This window comes from Doryrhamphus excisus, linkage group LG22, assembly GCF_037039965.1.
Source record: "Doryrhamphus excisus strain RoL-2023G ecotype Guam linkage group LG22, RoL_Dexc_Guam_v1.1, whole genome shotgun sequence".
NCBI classification, from domain to species: domain Eukaryota; kingdom Metazoa; phylum Chordata; class Actinopteri; order Syngnathiformes; family Syngnathidae; genus Doryrhamphus; species Doryrhamphus excisus.
Window position 1 is genome coordinate 3235737 of NC_136378.1, and position 17930 is coordinate 3253666.

Consider the following 17930-nt stretch of genomic DNA (forward strand, 5'->3'; position numbering starts at 1 on the left):
TCGTTTGGCAAGAAGCAGGTGCAGCTAGCTTGAAAGTGTAAAGAATCAATTCCACGACATCAAATAGTAAACGTGCTGACTTTGGATGAGGACGTTAGATGAGGACGTGTGGAGTGAAATGAGCTAGATGATGACTTGTTGCTTGTCGCTCCCGCTGCAGCTGTGCGTCACTGCTGTTTGCCTGCATGCTCTCATTCGACCTCCATGCAAGGTCACCGCAATATGAAAGCCCGTATAGAAAAGAGAGTCATTCACTCCCAGCTGTGCTTTTTTTATTAGTGCACAGAAAGGCTATCTAACATATCTGCAGCTGTCTGGTGCTACAAAGCTGCAGGAATGTTGATATTTATCAATAAAGCATTGCTTGTTAATGAATATTCCCCTGTACATTATAGCTGTATCACTTTAAGTAATGATCATAGAGTTATTGAACTGTTAGTGTTTTATGTTGTATTGTTGGGTACATGAACTGCACACGTTTTTGATGCTCTGCACAAATTAATTTCCTAACGGATAAATAAAGTTCTTAGGTAAGTGTGATACAGTAAGTCCTCGTTTATCGTGGTTAATGGCTTCCAGACCTGAGAGTTTCTTCCAGAAATCGTTTTGTTAGCTTGTCAGACAAAACTGTTTCCCAAAGTGTTGACGCGTTTCTTCGATGTTATCTGCCACGAATCGTTGTCCGCTTTCATCTTACTAGGCTTTAACGAGGAGGGAGAAAAAATAATTATTATTTTCAAAATTAAAATTAAAATTAAAATTAAAATTAAAATTAAAATTAAAATTAAAATTAAAATTAAAATTAAAATTAAAATTAAAATTAAAATTAAAATTAAAATTAAAATTAAAATTAAATCGTTGTCTGCTTTCATCTTACGAGGCTTTAACGAGGAGGGAGAAAAAATAATTATTATTTTCAAAATTAAAATTAAAATTAAAATTAAAATTAAAATTAAAATTAAAATTAAAATTAAAATTAAAATTAAAATTAAAATTAAAATTAAAATTAAAATTAAAATTAAAATTAAAATTAAAATTAAATCGTTGTCTGCTTTCATCTTACGAGGCTTTAACGAGGAGGGAGACAAAATAATTATTATTTTCAAAATTAAAATTAAAATTAAAATTAAAATTAAAATTAAAATTAAAATTAAAATTAAAATTAAAATTAAAATTAAAATTAAAATTAAAATTAAAATTAAAATTAAAATTAAATCGTTGTCTGCTTTCATCTTACGAGTCTTTAATGAGGGAGAAAAAAATCATTATTATTTTCAAAATTAAAATTTTTTAAATTGAAATTTTTAAATTAAAATTAAAATTAAAATTAAAATTAAAATTAAAATTAAAATTAAAATTAAAATTAAAATTAAAATTAAAATTAAAATTAAAATCGTTGTCTTTCATCTTACGAGGCTTTAACAAGGAGGGAGAAAAAAATCATTATTTTCAAAATTAAAAATTTTTAAATCAAAAATTTTAAAATTAAAATCAAATTTATTAAAATTAAAATTAAGTCGTTGTCTGCTTTCATCTTACGAGGCTTTAACGAGGAGGGAGAAAAAAATTATTTTCAAAATTAAAATTTTTTACATCAAAATTTTTAAAATAAAAAAAATTAAAATTAAAATTAAAATTAAAATTAAAATTAAAATTAAAATTAAAATTAAAATTAAAATTAAAATTAAAATTAAAATTAAAATTAAAATTAAAATTCCAAAGCCCACTTCATCTGTTAAACCGATGATTTAACTTTTGGATGTTTCAAATCCATCCAAGTCACTGAAGTGCTGCATCAGTAACTAACATTGACTCTGGCAATAATCCAGTTACAGTACAGTATTCACTGCCTGTGTTTTTACATACCGGGGATGGGGGGGAGTGGGAAATAAATTGGGTCATAGATGTATATTTGACAGACTAAAAGAGAGGGTATAACATGCTGTAGTGTGTCATAAGGTCGTGATTGAACCAGCCTCCAAAATCGCTATTGCATGCTCTCACCTTGACCACATCCACAGTGTCATGTCCGCTTTAGGTGTGACCGAAGAGGTGATACAAAGCAGAGCAAGACGACACTTAGGGGTAATAGCTGAGGGGATTAGAGGCTCCGTATACACGGTAAAAAAAAATGTCTTGATCATTGGAGAGAGAGAAAGAGAGAGAGAGAGAGTGGGTTGACTTAGTTCCACTATGTTTCCTCAGGCATGGATCTCACATCAGCACAGATGCTGAACTTTAAAGTTATGGTGATTAACAGACTTTACAATATACTGTAGAGGACCCCCCCCCCATCCCCCCCCCCAAACACACACCCCTTCTTGGTGCTTTGTTCTCTGGTTTTGCTTTAACATGTTCCAGAGCATCAAACCAGGAACATATTTAGGATTAAATAAAGAATATAACTGGATAAAACATTCATTCATTTTCTACTGCTTATCCTCACGAGAAGCTGGAGCCTATCCCAGCTGTCTTCGGGCGAGAGGCGGGCGGGGTACACCCTGGACTGGTCGCTAGCCAGCCAATCACAGGGCACATATAGACAAACAACCATTCACACTCACATTCATACCTATGGATAATTTGGAGTGGCTAATTAACCTAGCATGTTTTTGGAATGTGGGAGGAAAGCGGAGTACCCGGAGAAAACCCACGCATGCACGGGGAGAACATGCAAACTCCATACAAAGATGGCTGAGGGTGGGGAAAGACAAAATAAGAACCCAAAAAGTTACCACTTCCACACAACATAGGAGGAGAACTCATTCATTCATTTTCTACCGCTTATCCTCATGAGGGTCGCGGGAGGTGCTGGAGCCTATCCCAGCTTTCTTTGTGCAAGAGGCGGGGTACACCCTGGACTGGTGGCCAGCCAATCACAGGGCACATATAGACAAACAACCATTCACACTCACATTCATACCTATGGACAATTTGGAGTCGCTAATTAACCTAGCATGTTTTTGGAATGTGGGAGGAAACCGGAGTACCCGGAGAAAACATGTAAACTCCACACAGAGATGGCCGAGAGTGGGGAAAGACAAAATAAGAAGCCAAAAAAATTACCACTTCCACACAACATAGGAGGAGAACTCATTCATTCATTCATTTTCTACCGCTTATCCTCATGAGGGTTGCAGGGGGTTGCTGGAGCCTATCCCAGCTGTCTTCAGGCAAGAGGCGGGCGGGGTACACCCTGGACTGGTGGCCAGCCAATCACAGGGCGCATATAGACAAACAACCATTCACACTCACATTCATGCCTATGGACAATTTGGAGTCGCTAATTAACCTAGCATGTTTTTGGAATGTGGGAGTACCTGAAGAAAACATGCAAACTCCACACAGAGATAACCAAGGGTGGAATTGAACTCAGGTCTCCTAGCTGTGATGTCTGCACGCTAACCACTCGAGCACCGTGCAGCCCCCACGAGAATACATATTAGTATTTATTATTTGGCTGTGCTCTTTCAGGTGACCCAATTATTTTCATAGCGTGTGCTCTGCGTGTGTGCGTACATGGCGTGGCTTGGCGTGTTAACCCTTGTGTTTATTCGCCGAGAGGCCTGGATTTCACACCTTCAGGCATCCGGGATGTTTTTGCAACACCGGTGGTCCCAAACTTGGCTTGTCTGCAAAAATAACTCTTATTGTCATTCCCAACATTCTAACAACGGATTAATAGAACACTTGAAGCTAACTTAAAAGTAGATCAAACTTTAAGATATACTATTACTACATGTTTTAAAGCGGCCATTTTATAAACAGTGCTGTTGTTGTAATGCTGAACAATAATCACACGCTAGCATTAGCATTGTGTTGTTGTATTTGTGTGAACATTTGTGTGATTTATCGGTTTGTTTGGGTGGGTTTAGCCCATTTCGAGTATTGTCACGCGAGGGTGTTCGCCGACTTTTCCAGTCACGTTCACAAGCACTCAGAAGAAGGATTTGATTGGTTGTTTTTAATCATGCACCATTTGCCGTAAACAAACTATGTAAACACGGATACATTTATCAGTTGTCGGCAAAACAAAAACCGGCTATGAAGTATTCCGTGTTGATGCTTGGATCCACTTTGGAGTCATCGGTTGACTTTTACTGGTGCCAGTTTAGGTTTTCATTGTTTTGACTCCATTTGTCTCTTTCCGCCTGTCTCATGTGGGGGTGGGTCCTGTCGTGCCTTCGACTCACATTAGCTGTGACTTGCAGACTTTCAGTACCAGCCTGCTGACCTACAGAGAACATACTAACTCCTTATTTCTAAAATCACAAATACTTCAACTTGCTGGTACACCTTGAACTAGTCGCCAGCCAATCACAGGGCACATATAGGCAAACAACCATTCACACTCACATTCATACCTATGGACAATTTGGAGTCGCTAATTAACCTAGCATGTTTTTGGAATGTGGGAGGAAACCGGAGTACCCGGAAAAAACCCACGCATGCACAGGGAGAACATGCAAACTCCACACAGAGATGACCGAGGGTGGGGAAAGACAAAATAAGAAGCCAAAAAGTTACCACTTCCACACAAAATAGGAGGAGAAATCATTCATTCATTCATTTTTCTACCGCTTATGGTTAAGGGTTGCGGGGGTGCTGGAGCCTATCCCAGCTGTCTTCGTATGAGAGGCGGGGTACACCCTGGACTGGTGGCCAGCCAATCACAGGGCACATATAGACAAACAACCATTCACACTCACATTCATACCTATGGACAATTTGGAGTCGCTAATTAACCTAGCATGTTTTTGGAATGTGGGAGGAAACCAGAGTAATCGGGAAAAAAAAACATGCATGCACAAGGAGACCATGCAAACTCCACACAGAGATGGCCGAGGGTGCTGAAAGACAAAATAAGAAGCCAAAAAGTTACCACTTCCACACAAATTAGGAGGAGAACTCATTCATTCATTCATTTTCTACCGCTTATCCTCACGAGGGTCACGCTGGAGCCTATCCCAGCTGTCTTCGTACGAGAGGTGGGGTACACCCTGAACTAGTCACCAGCCAATCACAGGGCACATATAGACAAACAACCATTCACACTCACATTCATACCTATGGACAATTTGGAGTCGCTAATTAACTTAGCATGTTTTTGGAATGTGGGAGGAAACCGGAGTACCCGGAGAAAACCCACGCATGCACGGGGAGAACATTGCAAACTCCACACAGAGATAGCCGAGGGTGGAATTGAACCCTGGTCTCTTAGCTGTGAGGTCTGCGCGCTAACCACTCGACCGCCGTGCCGCCCCTCATACCGTTTACTGTCTGTACCACCCACACAGAGATGGCCGAAGGGTGGGGAAAGACAAAATAAGAAGCCAAAAAGTTACCACTTCCACACAAAACAGGAGAACTCATTCATTCATTCATTTTCTACCACTTATCCTGGGTGGAATTGAACTATTAAAAGGTTATATTCCTGAATAAAAAGTGAATTTTCAGTGTTGCATCCAGTTCCTGGATCAATACTGACGGAAACTGGTTGAGGTGTCAGAATGATTCACGACTCCGTAAATTTTGGCCACATCACATCCTCCACTCCTCACGACCCGCTTATTTTTTTACAACCTGACCAGACTTCCCGCCGACACCGGAACGTCTTTGCCCAGATGGCCGAACAAAGCCGAAGTCGGAATATCTAATGAATCCGATCTAAGTAAAGCAGCAACAGACCTGTAGGTCTTGCAGTGGTACCCGATTTACGTCAGCGTCACTCATTTATCTACCACACAACGTGTGACGGCGCACACGAACGCCACACAACACATGACCTCCTGCAGGGAAACAACAAGCGAGACTCACTTGTTCTTTACTCCAGCATCCAGTGAAGATTTGTGGAATTTATTGCTCCATCTGTGTTTTCACAGGGCCTCCCGGAAAGCGTGGAAGGATGGGAAGACGAGGGGAACCGGGTAAGTCAAACCCGCCACCTGTTATTTCTTCTTTCTTTCCGTGTCTTCTTCCCTCGTTCCCTCGCTAACATTCTCCGAGTGGCTGGAAGGCAACCTGGAAAGGCGGGGGGGGCCTTCAGGCTTCGGTTGGCCCATCTCCTTACATTAACCTGGTCCATGTGGTAGCGCTAACCCCGTCCAGATGTCACGCCGTCTTCGCTGAGGACTTGCAGCTGCGGTCGTAATGAGGCTAATGAGTGCTAACATCACTGCCCTCCGTTATTGTGTCGCTTTAGCTTGGAGCCAGCGACTCGGTTCGGTTCACGTCGGTTCATCGACATGCGGTTCGCAGTGGTAAACGCGTGACTACGATACCCTTTAGGCTCTGTACTAGGACAATTGACTGAATAGTTAATACAGTATTAATGATGGTCCAATTATGAGTGAGTAAAATAATAATAGTAAGAGTAACCAGTTGGACCTTGGTTAGCGTCCGCCCTGGTTAGAGTGTCTTTAGAATTGTTTTCTGCGTTTAAAACCAAAATAGTACAAATATGTTTGTGTTTGGCCGGCACGCGCAGACCTCATAGCTAGGAGGACCAGGGTTCGATTCCACCCTAGGTATGAATGTGAGTGTGAATGGTTGTTTGTCTATATGTGCCCTGTGATTGGCTGGCTACCAGTCCAGGGTGTGATAGGCTGGGATAGGTTCCAGCCCCCTAGGTTAATTAGCGACTCCAAATTGTCCATAGGTATGAATGTGAGTGTGAATGGTTGTTTGTCTATATGTGCCCTGTGATTGGCTGGCCACCAGTCCAGGGTGTACCCCGCCTCTCGTATGAAGACAGCTGGGATAGGCTCCAGCACCCCCCACGACCCTTGTGAGGATAAGCGGTAGAAAATGAATGAATGAATGAGCTCTCCTCCTATTTTGTGTGGAAGTGGTAACTTTTTGGCTTTTTATTTTGTCTTTCCCCACCCTCGGCCATCTTTGTATGGAGTTTGCATGTTCTCCCCGTGCATGCGTGGGTTTTTCTCCGGGTACTCCGGTTTCCTCCCACATTCCAAAAACATGCTAGGTTAATTAGCGACTCCAAATCGTCCATAGGTATGAATGTGAGTGTGAATGGTTGTTTGTCTATATGTGCCCTGTGATTGGCTGGCCACTATCAAAATCGAGTAGAAAAATTCTGACAATAAAGGCCTTACTAGATACACATGTTAGCATTGTTAGCATTGGGAGCATCATTGTTCTTTTTTTTACTTCCTGTTCACTACATTAATTCGGCTTCATATGATCGTCTTTGAAAATGTCTTCTTATATTTTTATTTTACTTCATTTGAATGATGAATGCAGCTAGCAGACCCGAGTTCAATTCCACCCTCGGCCATCTCTGTTTGGCGTTTGCTTGCCCGGGTAATCCGGTTTCCTACCACATTCCAAAAACATGCTAGGTTAATTAGCGACTCCAAATTGTCCATAGGTATGAATGTGAGTGTGAATGGTTGTTTGTCTATATGTGCCCTGTGATTGGCTGGCCACCAGTCCAGGGTGTACCCCGCCTATCGTAAGACAGCTGGGATAGGCTCCAGCACCCCTTGTGACCCTTGTGAGGAAAATCGATAGAAAATGAATGAATGTTTGTGTTTTTTTGGTAGTTCTTTTTGTATTACTTTTATTATTTTTCCCCCTGCAGTTCATCCCTGTTAACCTCTACATCATTCATATTAACCACTCCTGTTCCTGTTCTTCTCGTTAGTGTCAAGTTTAAGTTTAAGTCCGCTTTGAGTCGCCGTGTTTGTTTACCGTCTGGCGCAGGAGGTCCTTGTCCCAGCGTCTAGACACAACTGCATGTAATTGACTCGGTCTCCATGCCTCGTAAACCCCAACACCTCCAACTTCGTCTCCCCTCGACATCCTCGTAGCGCTGCCTTTTTTTCATTCGTCGTGTAAGCAAACGGCTTTTTCTTTTCAGTCAACCGCAACAGAAAGATTTGGGCCGCATTTGCCGAGTGTTTGAATAGTAACAGAACACCACAAGTAGCCCGCCATGATGGATATGTTGGATACAATAATGCGAATAATTACTCCATTTATAATTGATGTTCAGTTATTGTAAAATGACAACAGTTTCACCCTGGAACACATCAGTTTTGTTGCCAGTCAGATATATTGTGTTATATTATGTTATACACATAATGCTGCATTGTTAGCTAGCTCATATTAACTTTTTTTTTAATACTTTATTTTTCAATTTTTTTTTTAAACAAAATGTCAACAGTAATACAAACAAACTCAAAACAAAAAGGAAGTACTGGACATACACAGTATACAATTTGGTTATTTCACGTTGCCAGTAACATATATTGTGTTGTATTATGTTATACACATAATGCTGCATTGTTAGCTAGCTCATATTAACTTTTTTTATATATTTTTTTTTAAAACAAAGCGTTTATACACATAATGCTGCATTGTTAGCTAGCTCATATTAACTTTTTTTATACTTTATTTTTCTGATTTTTTTTAAACAAAACGTCAACAAAAACGAAAGGTTTATACACATAATGCTGCATTGTTAGCTAGCTCATATTAACTTTTTTATACTTTATTTTTCTGATTTTTTTTAAACAAAACGTCAACAAAAACGAAACGTTTATACACATAATGCTGCATTGTTAGCTAGCTCATATTAACTGTTTTTTTATACTTTGTTTTTTCAATTTTTTTTAAAACAAAACGTTTATACACATAATGCTGCATTGTTAGCTAGCACATATTCACTTTTTTTATACTTTATTTTTTCAAAATTTTTTAAACAAAACGTCAACAAAAACAAAACGTTTATACACATAACGCTGCATTGTTAGCTAGCTCATATCAACTTTTTTTATACTTGATTTTTCTGATTTTTTTTAAACAAAACGTCAACAAAAACGAAACGTTTATACACATAACGCTGCATTGTTAGCTAGCTCATATTAACTTTTTTTATACTTTATTTTTCTGATTTTTTTTAAACAAAACGTCAACAAAAACAAAACGTTTATACACATAATGCTGCATTGTTAGCTAGCTCATATTAACTGTTTTTTATACTTTGTTTTTTCAATTTTTTTTAAAACAAAACGTTTATACACATAATGCTGCATTGTTAGCTAGCTCATATTAACTTTTTTTATACTTTATTTTTTCAAATTTTTTTAAACAAAACGTCAACAAAAACGAAACGTTTATACACATAATGCTGCATTGTTAGCTAGCTCATATTAACTTTTTTTATACTTTATTTTTCTGATTTTTTTTAAACAAAACGTCAACAAAAACTAAATGTTTATACACATAATGCTGCATTGTTAGCTAGCTCATATTAACTTTTTTATACTTTTTTCAAGTTTTAATCTACCTTAACAGGTTATGGTAATGGTTTAATTTCATTTGAACATGCATCAGATGACAATTGAATGCATCACATAATCAGTTCACAGTTCCACATGTCCAAAAGGAGTAGGAAGAAGCAAAGCTTATTAAATCCTACCCCTCCATCTGGTACTTTTACAATCAGTAACTGTTACATTTGTTCACTTCCTGCTTTCCTAATATGGTTTAAGGTTTTTTTTCGTTTTTGTTTTTTTTTCAAAAAACTTTTTTTTAGGTTGGAAATGTTCTTTTTAAATAACAAAGCATGACAAAACAAGACCTTAATGCATTCCATCATAGACCTTACATGACTTCACAAGCCTACGCCAAACATTACAAATAATCCCGAGGTCTGTTTATCATAACATCTTCACCACAAACTCCTCTGGCGGCCGATCTGATGTTCATGTAGCATGTTTGATTGCAGACAAAACCACATTGGAAGTACTCTTAAGTATACAGTATAGTACAGTATATCTCATGTTTCTTTTCTTTTTTCTGTTGCAGGACCTCCTGTGAGTATAATTCCTTCTCTTCCAGCAAGGTAGTATTAACCAGCACTCGTATAAAAGTCACATTCAGTGGCTGTACTGCGTTAAAAAGCAACAATACCGACTGTGACATATGTGCACACTCGGAACACAGCAGTAAATGGACCACCAAGGGTAGTGTGTGTATACGTGTGTGTATACGTGTGTGTATACGTGTGTGTATACGTGTGTGTTAAGGACAGAAAGCAAGTTATTCTTCCCTAAGGGCTCATAAATCTTACTTATATGCACACAAAACATCCCAGTTCTAAATGGACACATCTGCAGCCTTCCGGTTTGAGATTCCAGATCACACAATTCCCAGTTTCACCTCATATCACTTTGGTAGCATCGTGTAGCAGGAAGTGTCCGTGTGGGTGTCGGAGCAGCATCGGAATGGCTTTATTAACACACAAATCCAGCTTTAAAAAAAAAAAAGTATGTCCCACAGATATGAATGGTGTTTTTATAAAGCTATTACACAATGGAACCTCTAAACTCAAACACATTGTTCCAAACTCTTGATTTTTTTGGACATTTTTTTTTTCCTCACAAAAGTAGAAATAATCTCTTCCAGGATCAACTGTCGCTATCGTACAATTTTATTTTTTATTTTAAGTGTACAGAAAAAAGTGTTTAAGTGTAAAAAGAAGTCAATTGCTATTGTGTAAAAAAGATGTAAAAGAAAAAAAGTGTACAGAAAAAACGTTTTGAGTGTAAAAAGAAATCCATTGCTATTAAGATGTAAAAGAAAAAAAAATTAAGTGTACAGAAAAAACGTTTTAAGTGTAAAAAGAAGTCAATTGCTTTTGTTAAGATGTAAAAGGAAAAAAAAGTGTACAGAAAAAAACGTTTTAAGTGTAAAAATAAGTCAATTCCTATTAAGATGTAAAAGGAAAAAAACAATTTTTTAATAAATAAATAAAAAGTGTACAGAAAAAACGTTTTAAGTGTAAAAAGAAGTCAATTGTTATTGTTAAGATGTAAAAGGAAAAAATAAAAAATAAAAAGTGTACAGAAAAAAACGTTTTAAGTGTAAAAAGAAGTCAATTGCTATTACGATGTAAAAGAAAAAAAATAAAAATAAAAAATGTACAGAAAAAACGTTTTAAGTGTAAAAAGAAGTCAATTGCTATTGTTAAGATGTAAAAGAAAAAAATTAAGTGTACAGAAAAAAGTTTTAAGTGTAAAAAGAAGTCAATTGCTATTAAGATTTAAAAGGAAAAAATAAAAAATAAAAAGTGTACAAAAAAAACTTTTTAAGTGTAAAAAGAAGTCAATTGCTATTAAGATGTGAAAGAAAAAAAAATTTAAGTGTACAGAAAAACCTTTTAAGTGTAAAAAGAAGTCAATTGCTATTAAGATTTAAAAGGAAAACAAATTTAAGTGTACAGAAAAAACTTTTTAAGTGTAAAAAGAAGTCAATTGCTATTGTTAAGATGTAAAAGAAAAAAAAATAAGTGTACAGAAAAACCTTTTAAGTGTAAAAAGAAGTCAATTGCTATTAAGATGTAAAAGAAAAAAAATTAAGTGTACAGAAAAAACGTTTTAAGTGTAAAAAGAAGTCAATTGCTATTAAGATTTAAAAGGAAAACAAATTTAAGTGTACAGAAAAAACGTTTTAAGTGTAAAAAGAAGTCAATTGCTATTAAGATTTAAAAGGAAAAAATAAAAAGTGTACAGAAAAAACTTTTTAAGTGTAAAAAGAAGTCAATTGCTATTGTTAAGATGTAAAAGAAAAAAAATAAGTGTACAGAAAAACCTTTTAAGTGTAAAAAGAAGTCAATTGCTATTAAGATGTAAAAGAAAAAAAAATTAAGTGTACAGAAAAACCTTTTAAGTGTAAAAAGAAGTCAATTGCTATTAAGATGTAAAAGAAAAAAAAATTAAGTGTACAGAAAAACCTTTTAAGTGTAAAAAGAAGTCAATTGCTATTGTTAAGATATAAAAAGAAAAAAACAAAGTAAAAGCTTCCATGACTCGACAAAGGCACATCAAAGGTCCGAAGTACTGACACTTAATTCTGATTTACATATTTTTTCCCCACATTTTTGCCCAATTTTTTCATTGAACAACATGAATAGAGTTTGACTTTCGAGGTTTCAGTGTACTTTTCTGATTATATTCACACTGAATTCCACCCTGAATCATTTCCAGCATAGCCAACAAATTGCAGCCTTGTTCTAACCTGTTTCAATGCTTCATGCTTTCATCTCTAACCCTCACCAGGGCAAGGCGGGACGGGATGGATACCCGGTAATTTTAACATTTGTTGTATAGCCTGTCACTCTTCTTTTCAGCCAATCACGACTCTTTTTAAACCTCTCCTGGAAATTCTTCTGATTTTTCTGTGTTTTTTTTTCCAACTTTATCTGCATTATCCTGCCTTATGATTGAATAGTACACACCTGAATACACTAATATACTACAAACATGATATGACATGTATTATGAATGGAAGAAAAAATATTATTAACATGTTGGATACATTACAAAAAACATTTTTACACTCAGTGATTGACATAACTAGAAATATGAATGCTGAAACACCCTTTGGAATTTCTCACAGGTGTTAAACTCGAGGGCTGGGGGCCAGATCTGGTCCATCGCATCATTTTATGTGGCCCGTGAAAGCCTGGCAAAAAAATATGCGTCAATCAATCACTTTATCTTTCTCGCTAAAGGCGTTTGTTCTTTTCATTCTAACAGATAAATTGTACAGTATATGTAATTACATATTTCTATATTTTATTATCTGATCATGCAAAAGTGTTCATTCATTAATTTTTTACGGCTTTTCCTCGCGAGGGTCGTGGGGGTGCTGGAGCCTATCCCAGCTGTCTTCAGGCGAGAGGCGGGGTACACCCTGGACTGGACAAAATAAGAAGCCAAAAAGTTACCACTTCCACACAAAATAGGAGAAAAAAACTCATTCATTCATTCATTTTCTACCGCTTATCCTCACGAGGATATTGCTGGAGCCTATCCCAGCTGTCTTCGGGCAAGAGTCGGGGTACACCCTGGACTGGTGGCCAGCCAGCCAATCACAGGGCACATATAGACAAACAACCATTCACACTCACATTCATACCTATGGACAATTTGGAGTCGCTAATTAACCTAGCATGTTTTTGGAATGTGGGAGGAAACCGGAGTACCCGGAGAAAACCCACACATGCACGGGGAGAACATGCAAACTCCACACAGAGATGGCCGAGGGTGCGAAAAGACAAAATAAAAAGACAAAAAGTTACCACTTCCACACAAAATAGGAGGAGAATTCATTAATTAATTCATTTTCTACCGCAGGGGGTTGTGTGGGGGTGCTGGAGCCTATCCCAGCTGTCTTCAGGTGAGAGGCGGGGTACACCCTGGACTGGTGGCCAGCCAGCCAATCACAGGGCACATATAGACAAACAACCATTCACACTCACATTCATACCTATGGACAATTTGGAGTCGCTAATTAACCTAGCATGTTTTTGGAACATGCAAACTCCACACAGAGATGGCCGAGGGTGGAATTGAACCCTAGTCTCCTAGCTGTGAGGTCTGCGCGCTATCCACTCGACCGCCATGCAGCCCCGCAACAGTATTAATCAAATAAAAAAAATCAAATGAGTTTGAAATAATACACATTTGATATCAGTAACCACACCTCCTCTTGCCCAAAGACAGCTGGGATAGGCTCCAGCACCCCCCTGCAACCCTCGTGAGGAAAAAGCAGTAGAAAATGAATGAATGAAAGGATATCAGTAACCATAAAAGAAAGGTTTTCCAGTTGTTTAATGGTGTTTTTAAGCTGAGGTTTGGCGGCCTCTAGTGGCCAGAGATGCCATTGGCTTGTTGTCCTCCATTGAAAAGAGCCTATCCAGCAGCGTGGAACTCAAACTGGGTGCAGCATTCCCTGAGCGTGTTCTAGCAGGACAACCTGTCATGCCAACCTCACCCCCCCCACACCCCCACCCTAACACACACAGTTGTACAAACTTGTTACCCGGTGTGGTGTTCTGGATATTGTCTAACCGGGGATTTGGCTCTTTCCCAGTCTGATTCCCAGTCTGCCTGGCACTGCACGAGCCTCCTGACGGGAAATGCCTGCTTCTAATTACACGCAGGTGGAGCAAAGGCACAAAAGCATTTGTTTTTATTTGTCTGCGACTCGATTCGTCTTTGTCACCGTCTTAATCAGCCCTTAAAAGTACTTTTGGACGACTTGACAACTACACGATGGAGTACTTTGAGGATATATAATCTGGATGATACAATGATGTTTACTTTGTGTAGTGAAATCAATCCCATCACCGACAAAAAATACACAAAATAAATGATTGGGGACGGGGGGGTCAGCAGGGTTTGTGTGGACACAAAGTGGGGGCCTAAGCACACTTTTATTTATGACTCCAGTCCGCTCTTCTTCCACTTATCCCAGGTCGGGTCACGGGGGCAGCGGCCTTAGCAGGGAAGCGCAGTGGGATCTGGTTGTAACTCAAAAATAAGTACAGGAAATAAATTTTTGCGGAAAACCAATATGCCGATATTGTTCTCCTCCTATTTTGTGTGGAAGTGGTAACTTTTTGGCTTCTTATTTTGTCTTTCCCCACCTCGGCCTTCTCTGTGTGGAGTTTGCATGTTCTCCCCGTGCATGCGTGGGTTTTCTCCGGGTATTCCGGTTTCCTCCCACATTCCAAAAACATGCTAGGTTAATTGGCTAATTGTCCATAGGTATGAATGTGAGTGTGAATGGTTGTTTGTCTATATGTGCCCTGTGATTGGCTGGCTGACAACCAGTCCAGTGTGTACCCCACCTCTCACTTGAAGACAGCTGGGATAGGCTCCAGTACCCCCGCAACCCTTGTGAGGATAAACGTTAGTGAATGAATGAATGAATGAGTTCTCCTCCTATTTTGTGTGGAAGTGGTAACTTTTTGGCTTATTATTTTGTCTTATTTTAGTTTAATTGGCGACTCCAAATTGTCCATAGGTATGAATGTGAGTGTGAATGGTTGTTTGTCTATATGTGCCCTGTGATTGGCTGGCTGGCAACCAGTCCAGGGTGTACCCCACCTCTCGCCTGAAGACAGCTGGGATAGGCTCCAGCAACCCCCGCGACCCTCGTGAGGATAAGCGGTAGAAAATGAATGAGTTCTCCTCCTATTTTGTGTGGAAGTGGTAACTTTTTGGCTTCTTATTTTGTCTTTCCCCACCCTCGGCCATCTCTGTGTGGAGTTTGCATGTTCTCCCCGTGCATGCGTGGGTTTTTTCCGGGTTCCTCCCACATTCCAAAAACATGCTAGGTTAATTAGCGACTCCAAATTGTCCATAGGTATGAATGTGAGTGTGAATGGTTGTTTGTCTATATGTGCCCTGTGATTGGCTGGCTGGCAACCAGTCCAGGGTGTACCCCGCCTCTCGCCTGAAGACAGCTGGGATAGGCTCCAGCACCCTCCGCGACCCTTGTGAGGATAAGCGGTAGAAAATGAATGCAATTCCCAAGTGTCCTGGAATGTCTTACATAAAAACAATGCGTGCATCAAAGTCAATGAGAGTCAATGACGTGTTGTTTATGCAAATCCGTGCTGTGAGAGTATGATCATATGTCCGATGTATGTTTTCGCTCTTCATGTCATCCTCATCACACTTCTTCCTCATCAATCACCGCCGAGGGACTCAAACCTCCCCTCGCTGTCAGACAATTAACATTTACCAGAATTACTACAGCATGGAAAACACACGTTGTTTCTAATTCCTATGCGCAGTCACCATCACGGTTAGTGTGTTTCTATAGCAATGTCAGTTTGTGACAGACAGCGGGTCAATCGGGCCTCCATGTTCCCGCCTCCCTCGCTTGCGGAGTACACATGAAAGCCAGACTTCCAGCCAACAACACGTCTGTCATTGTCGTCTTCCGACTGTGATTATTTCTGGATGCAACCACAGGCGAATGTCATGTACGGCACGTTGCGGTCATGTAGCTTTGACTGGTTCCTTCTGAAACATGAGATGGACTGACGGGGGTGGGGGGGGTTGAATCCCTTATTTTAACATCACATAATTAAACCCATTTTCCCCGTGCATGTGTGGGTTTTCTCCGGGTACTCCGGTTTCCTCCCACATTCCAAAAACATGCTAGGTTAATTAGCGACTCCAAATTATCCATAGGTATGAATGTGAGTGTGAATGGTTGTTTGTCTATATGTGCCCTGTGATTGGCTGGCTGGCGACCAGTCCAGGGTGTACCCCGCCTCTCGTCTGAAGACGGCTGGGATAGGCTCCAGCACCCCCGCCACCCTCATGAGGATAAGCAGTAGAAAATGAATGAATGAGTTCTCCTCCTATTTTGTGTGGAAGTGGTAACTTTTTGGCTTCTTATTTTGTCTTTCCCCACCCTCGCCCATCTCTGTGCGGAGTTTGCATGTTCTCTCCGTGAATGCGTGGGTTTTCTCCCACATTCCAAAAACATGCCAGGCTAATTGGTGACTCCAAATTGTCCATAGGTATGAATGTGAGTGTGAATGGTTGTTTGTCTATATGTGCCCTGTGATTGGCTGGCCACCAGTCCAGGGTGTACCCCGTCTCTTGCCCGAAGACAGCTGGGATAGGCTACACCCCCCACCCCCCCCCCCCTCGTGAGGAAAAGCAGTAGAAAATGAATGAATGAATGAATGAGTTCTCCTCCTATTTTGTGTGGAAGTGGTAACTTTTTGGCTTCGTATTTTGTCTTTCCCCACCCTCGGCCATCTCTGTGCGGAGTTTGCGTGTTCTCTCCGTGCATGCGTGGGTTTTCTCCCACATTCCAAAAACATGCTAGGCTAATTGGTGACTCCAAATTGTCAATAGGTATGAATGTGAGTGTGAATGGTTGTTTGTCTATATGTGCCCTGTGATTGGCTGGCCACCAGTAAAGGGTGTACCCCACCTCTCACCCGAAGACAGCTAGGATAGGCTCCAGCACCCCCGCGACCCTTGTGAGGATAAGCAGTAGAAAATGAATGAATGAATGAGTTATCCTCCTATTTTGTGTGGAAGTGGTAACTTTTTGGCTTCTTATTTTGTCTTTCCCCACCCTCGGCCATCTTTGTGTGGAGTTTGCATGTTCTCCCCGTGCATGCATGGATTTTCTCCGGGTACTCCGGTTTTTCCTCCCACATTCCAAAAACATGCTAGGTTAATTAGCGACTCCAAATTGTCCATAGGTATGAATGTGAGTGTGAATGGTTGTTTGTCTATATGTGCCCTGTGAATGGCTGGCTGGCGACCAGTCCAGAGTGTACCCCGCCTCTCGCCCAAAGACAGCTGGGATAGGCTCCAGCATCCCCCACGACCCTTATGAGGAAAAAGCAGTAGAAAATGAATGAATGAATAATTAAGCCCATTGAGTCTAATCTATGGAATAAAATGAAGTGTACAGCGTAGACGTCCTGTTCTTGTGTATAGACACCCTACCTTTTTAGCTGCATCCTCTACAATTACCCCCCACTGGCTAATTGAGAGTCTACACTGTAGGGAACACAGTAAAGAACGTCAAACAACCCCTCGCCCTTTTTCGTTGGGACTACACACACACACACACACACACACACACACACACACACTAGAAATCATCCACATTCACAAACATACACAGACGTGATCTCCTGTGGTCAAGTTATTTTCCAGAAGTGTGTTTAATGGCTATATAAGTGCCGGGAATGCTGACCGTTCCACTTACATGGCGAGGTACACCGCAGGATAACATGGTAATATGTGCATATACAGTACACTCTAAATTATGTTTAATTTCCTCTGAATTCACCAGAGATGTTTATTAGGATTTATGGACCTTTGTCTTAACATTAATGCCTTATTTCTTTACACGTATTTATTTTGTTTTATTCTGCAGGTTATGGGCACACTACAAATATATGAAGTAATGCACAAAGTCTATGGGACACTCCCTCACAAACGGTGCATTCACGTGCACTGTGTAGACGAGTCGTATCTTCAAGCTCACCAGTTATTAATGATTAATAATCAATAGGCCATAAAGTCAGGAAAACTGCAATGATGGCACACTTAGCATAATAGAAACAG

The 17930-nt window shown here is 39.6% G+C and overlaps 1 protein-coding gene across 2 annotated transcripts in view; it reads left to right on the forward strand.

Annotated features, from left to right (window-relative positions):
* The window catches only part of col23a1b (collagen type XXIII alpha 1 chain b), a 149432-nt gene that overhangs the window by 95844 nt on the left and 35658 nt on the right, over window positions 1-17930 (forward strand). The window contains exons 3-4 of one of the 2 annotated variants that reach the window (XM_058063255.2): window positions 5883-5947; window positions 12087-12113. In XM_058063255.2, the coding sequence (XP_057919238.2) occupies window positions 5883-5947; window positions 12087-12113 (92 nt within the window). Of the gene's footprint in view, window positions 1-5882; window positions 5948-10863; window positions 12114-17930 lie in introns of those variants that run through there. The other variant, XM_058063252.2, reaches the window with a different exon arrangement.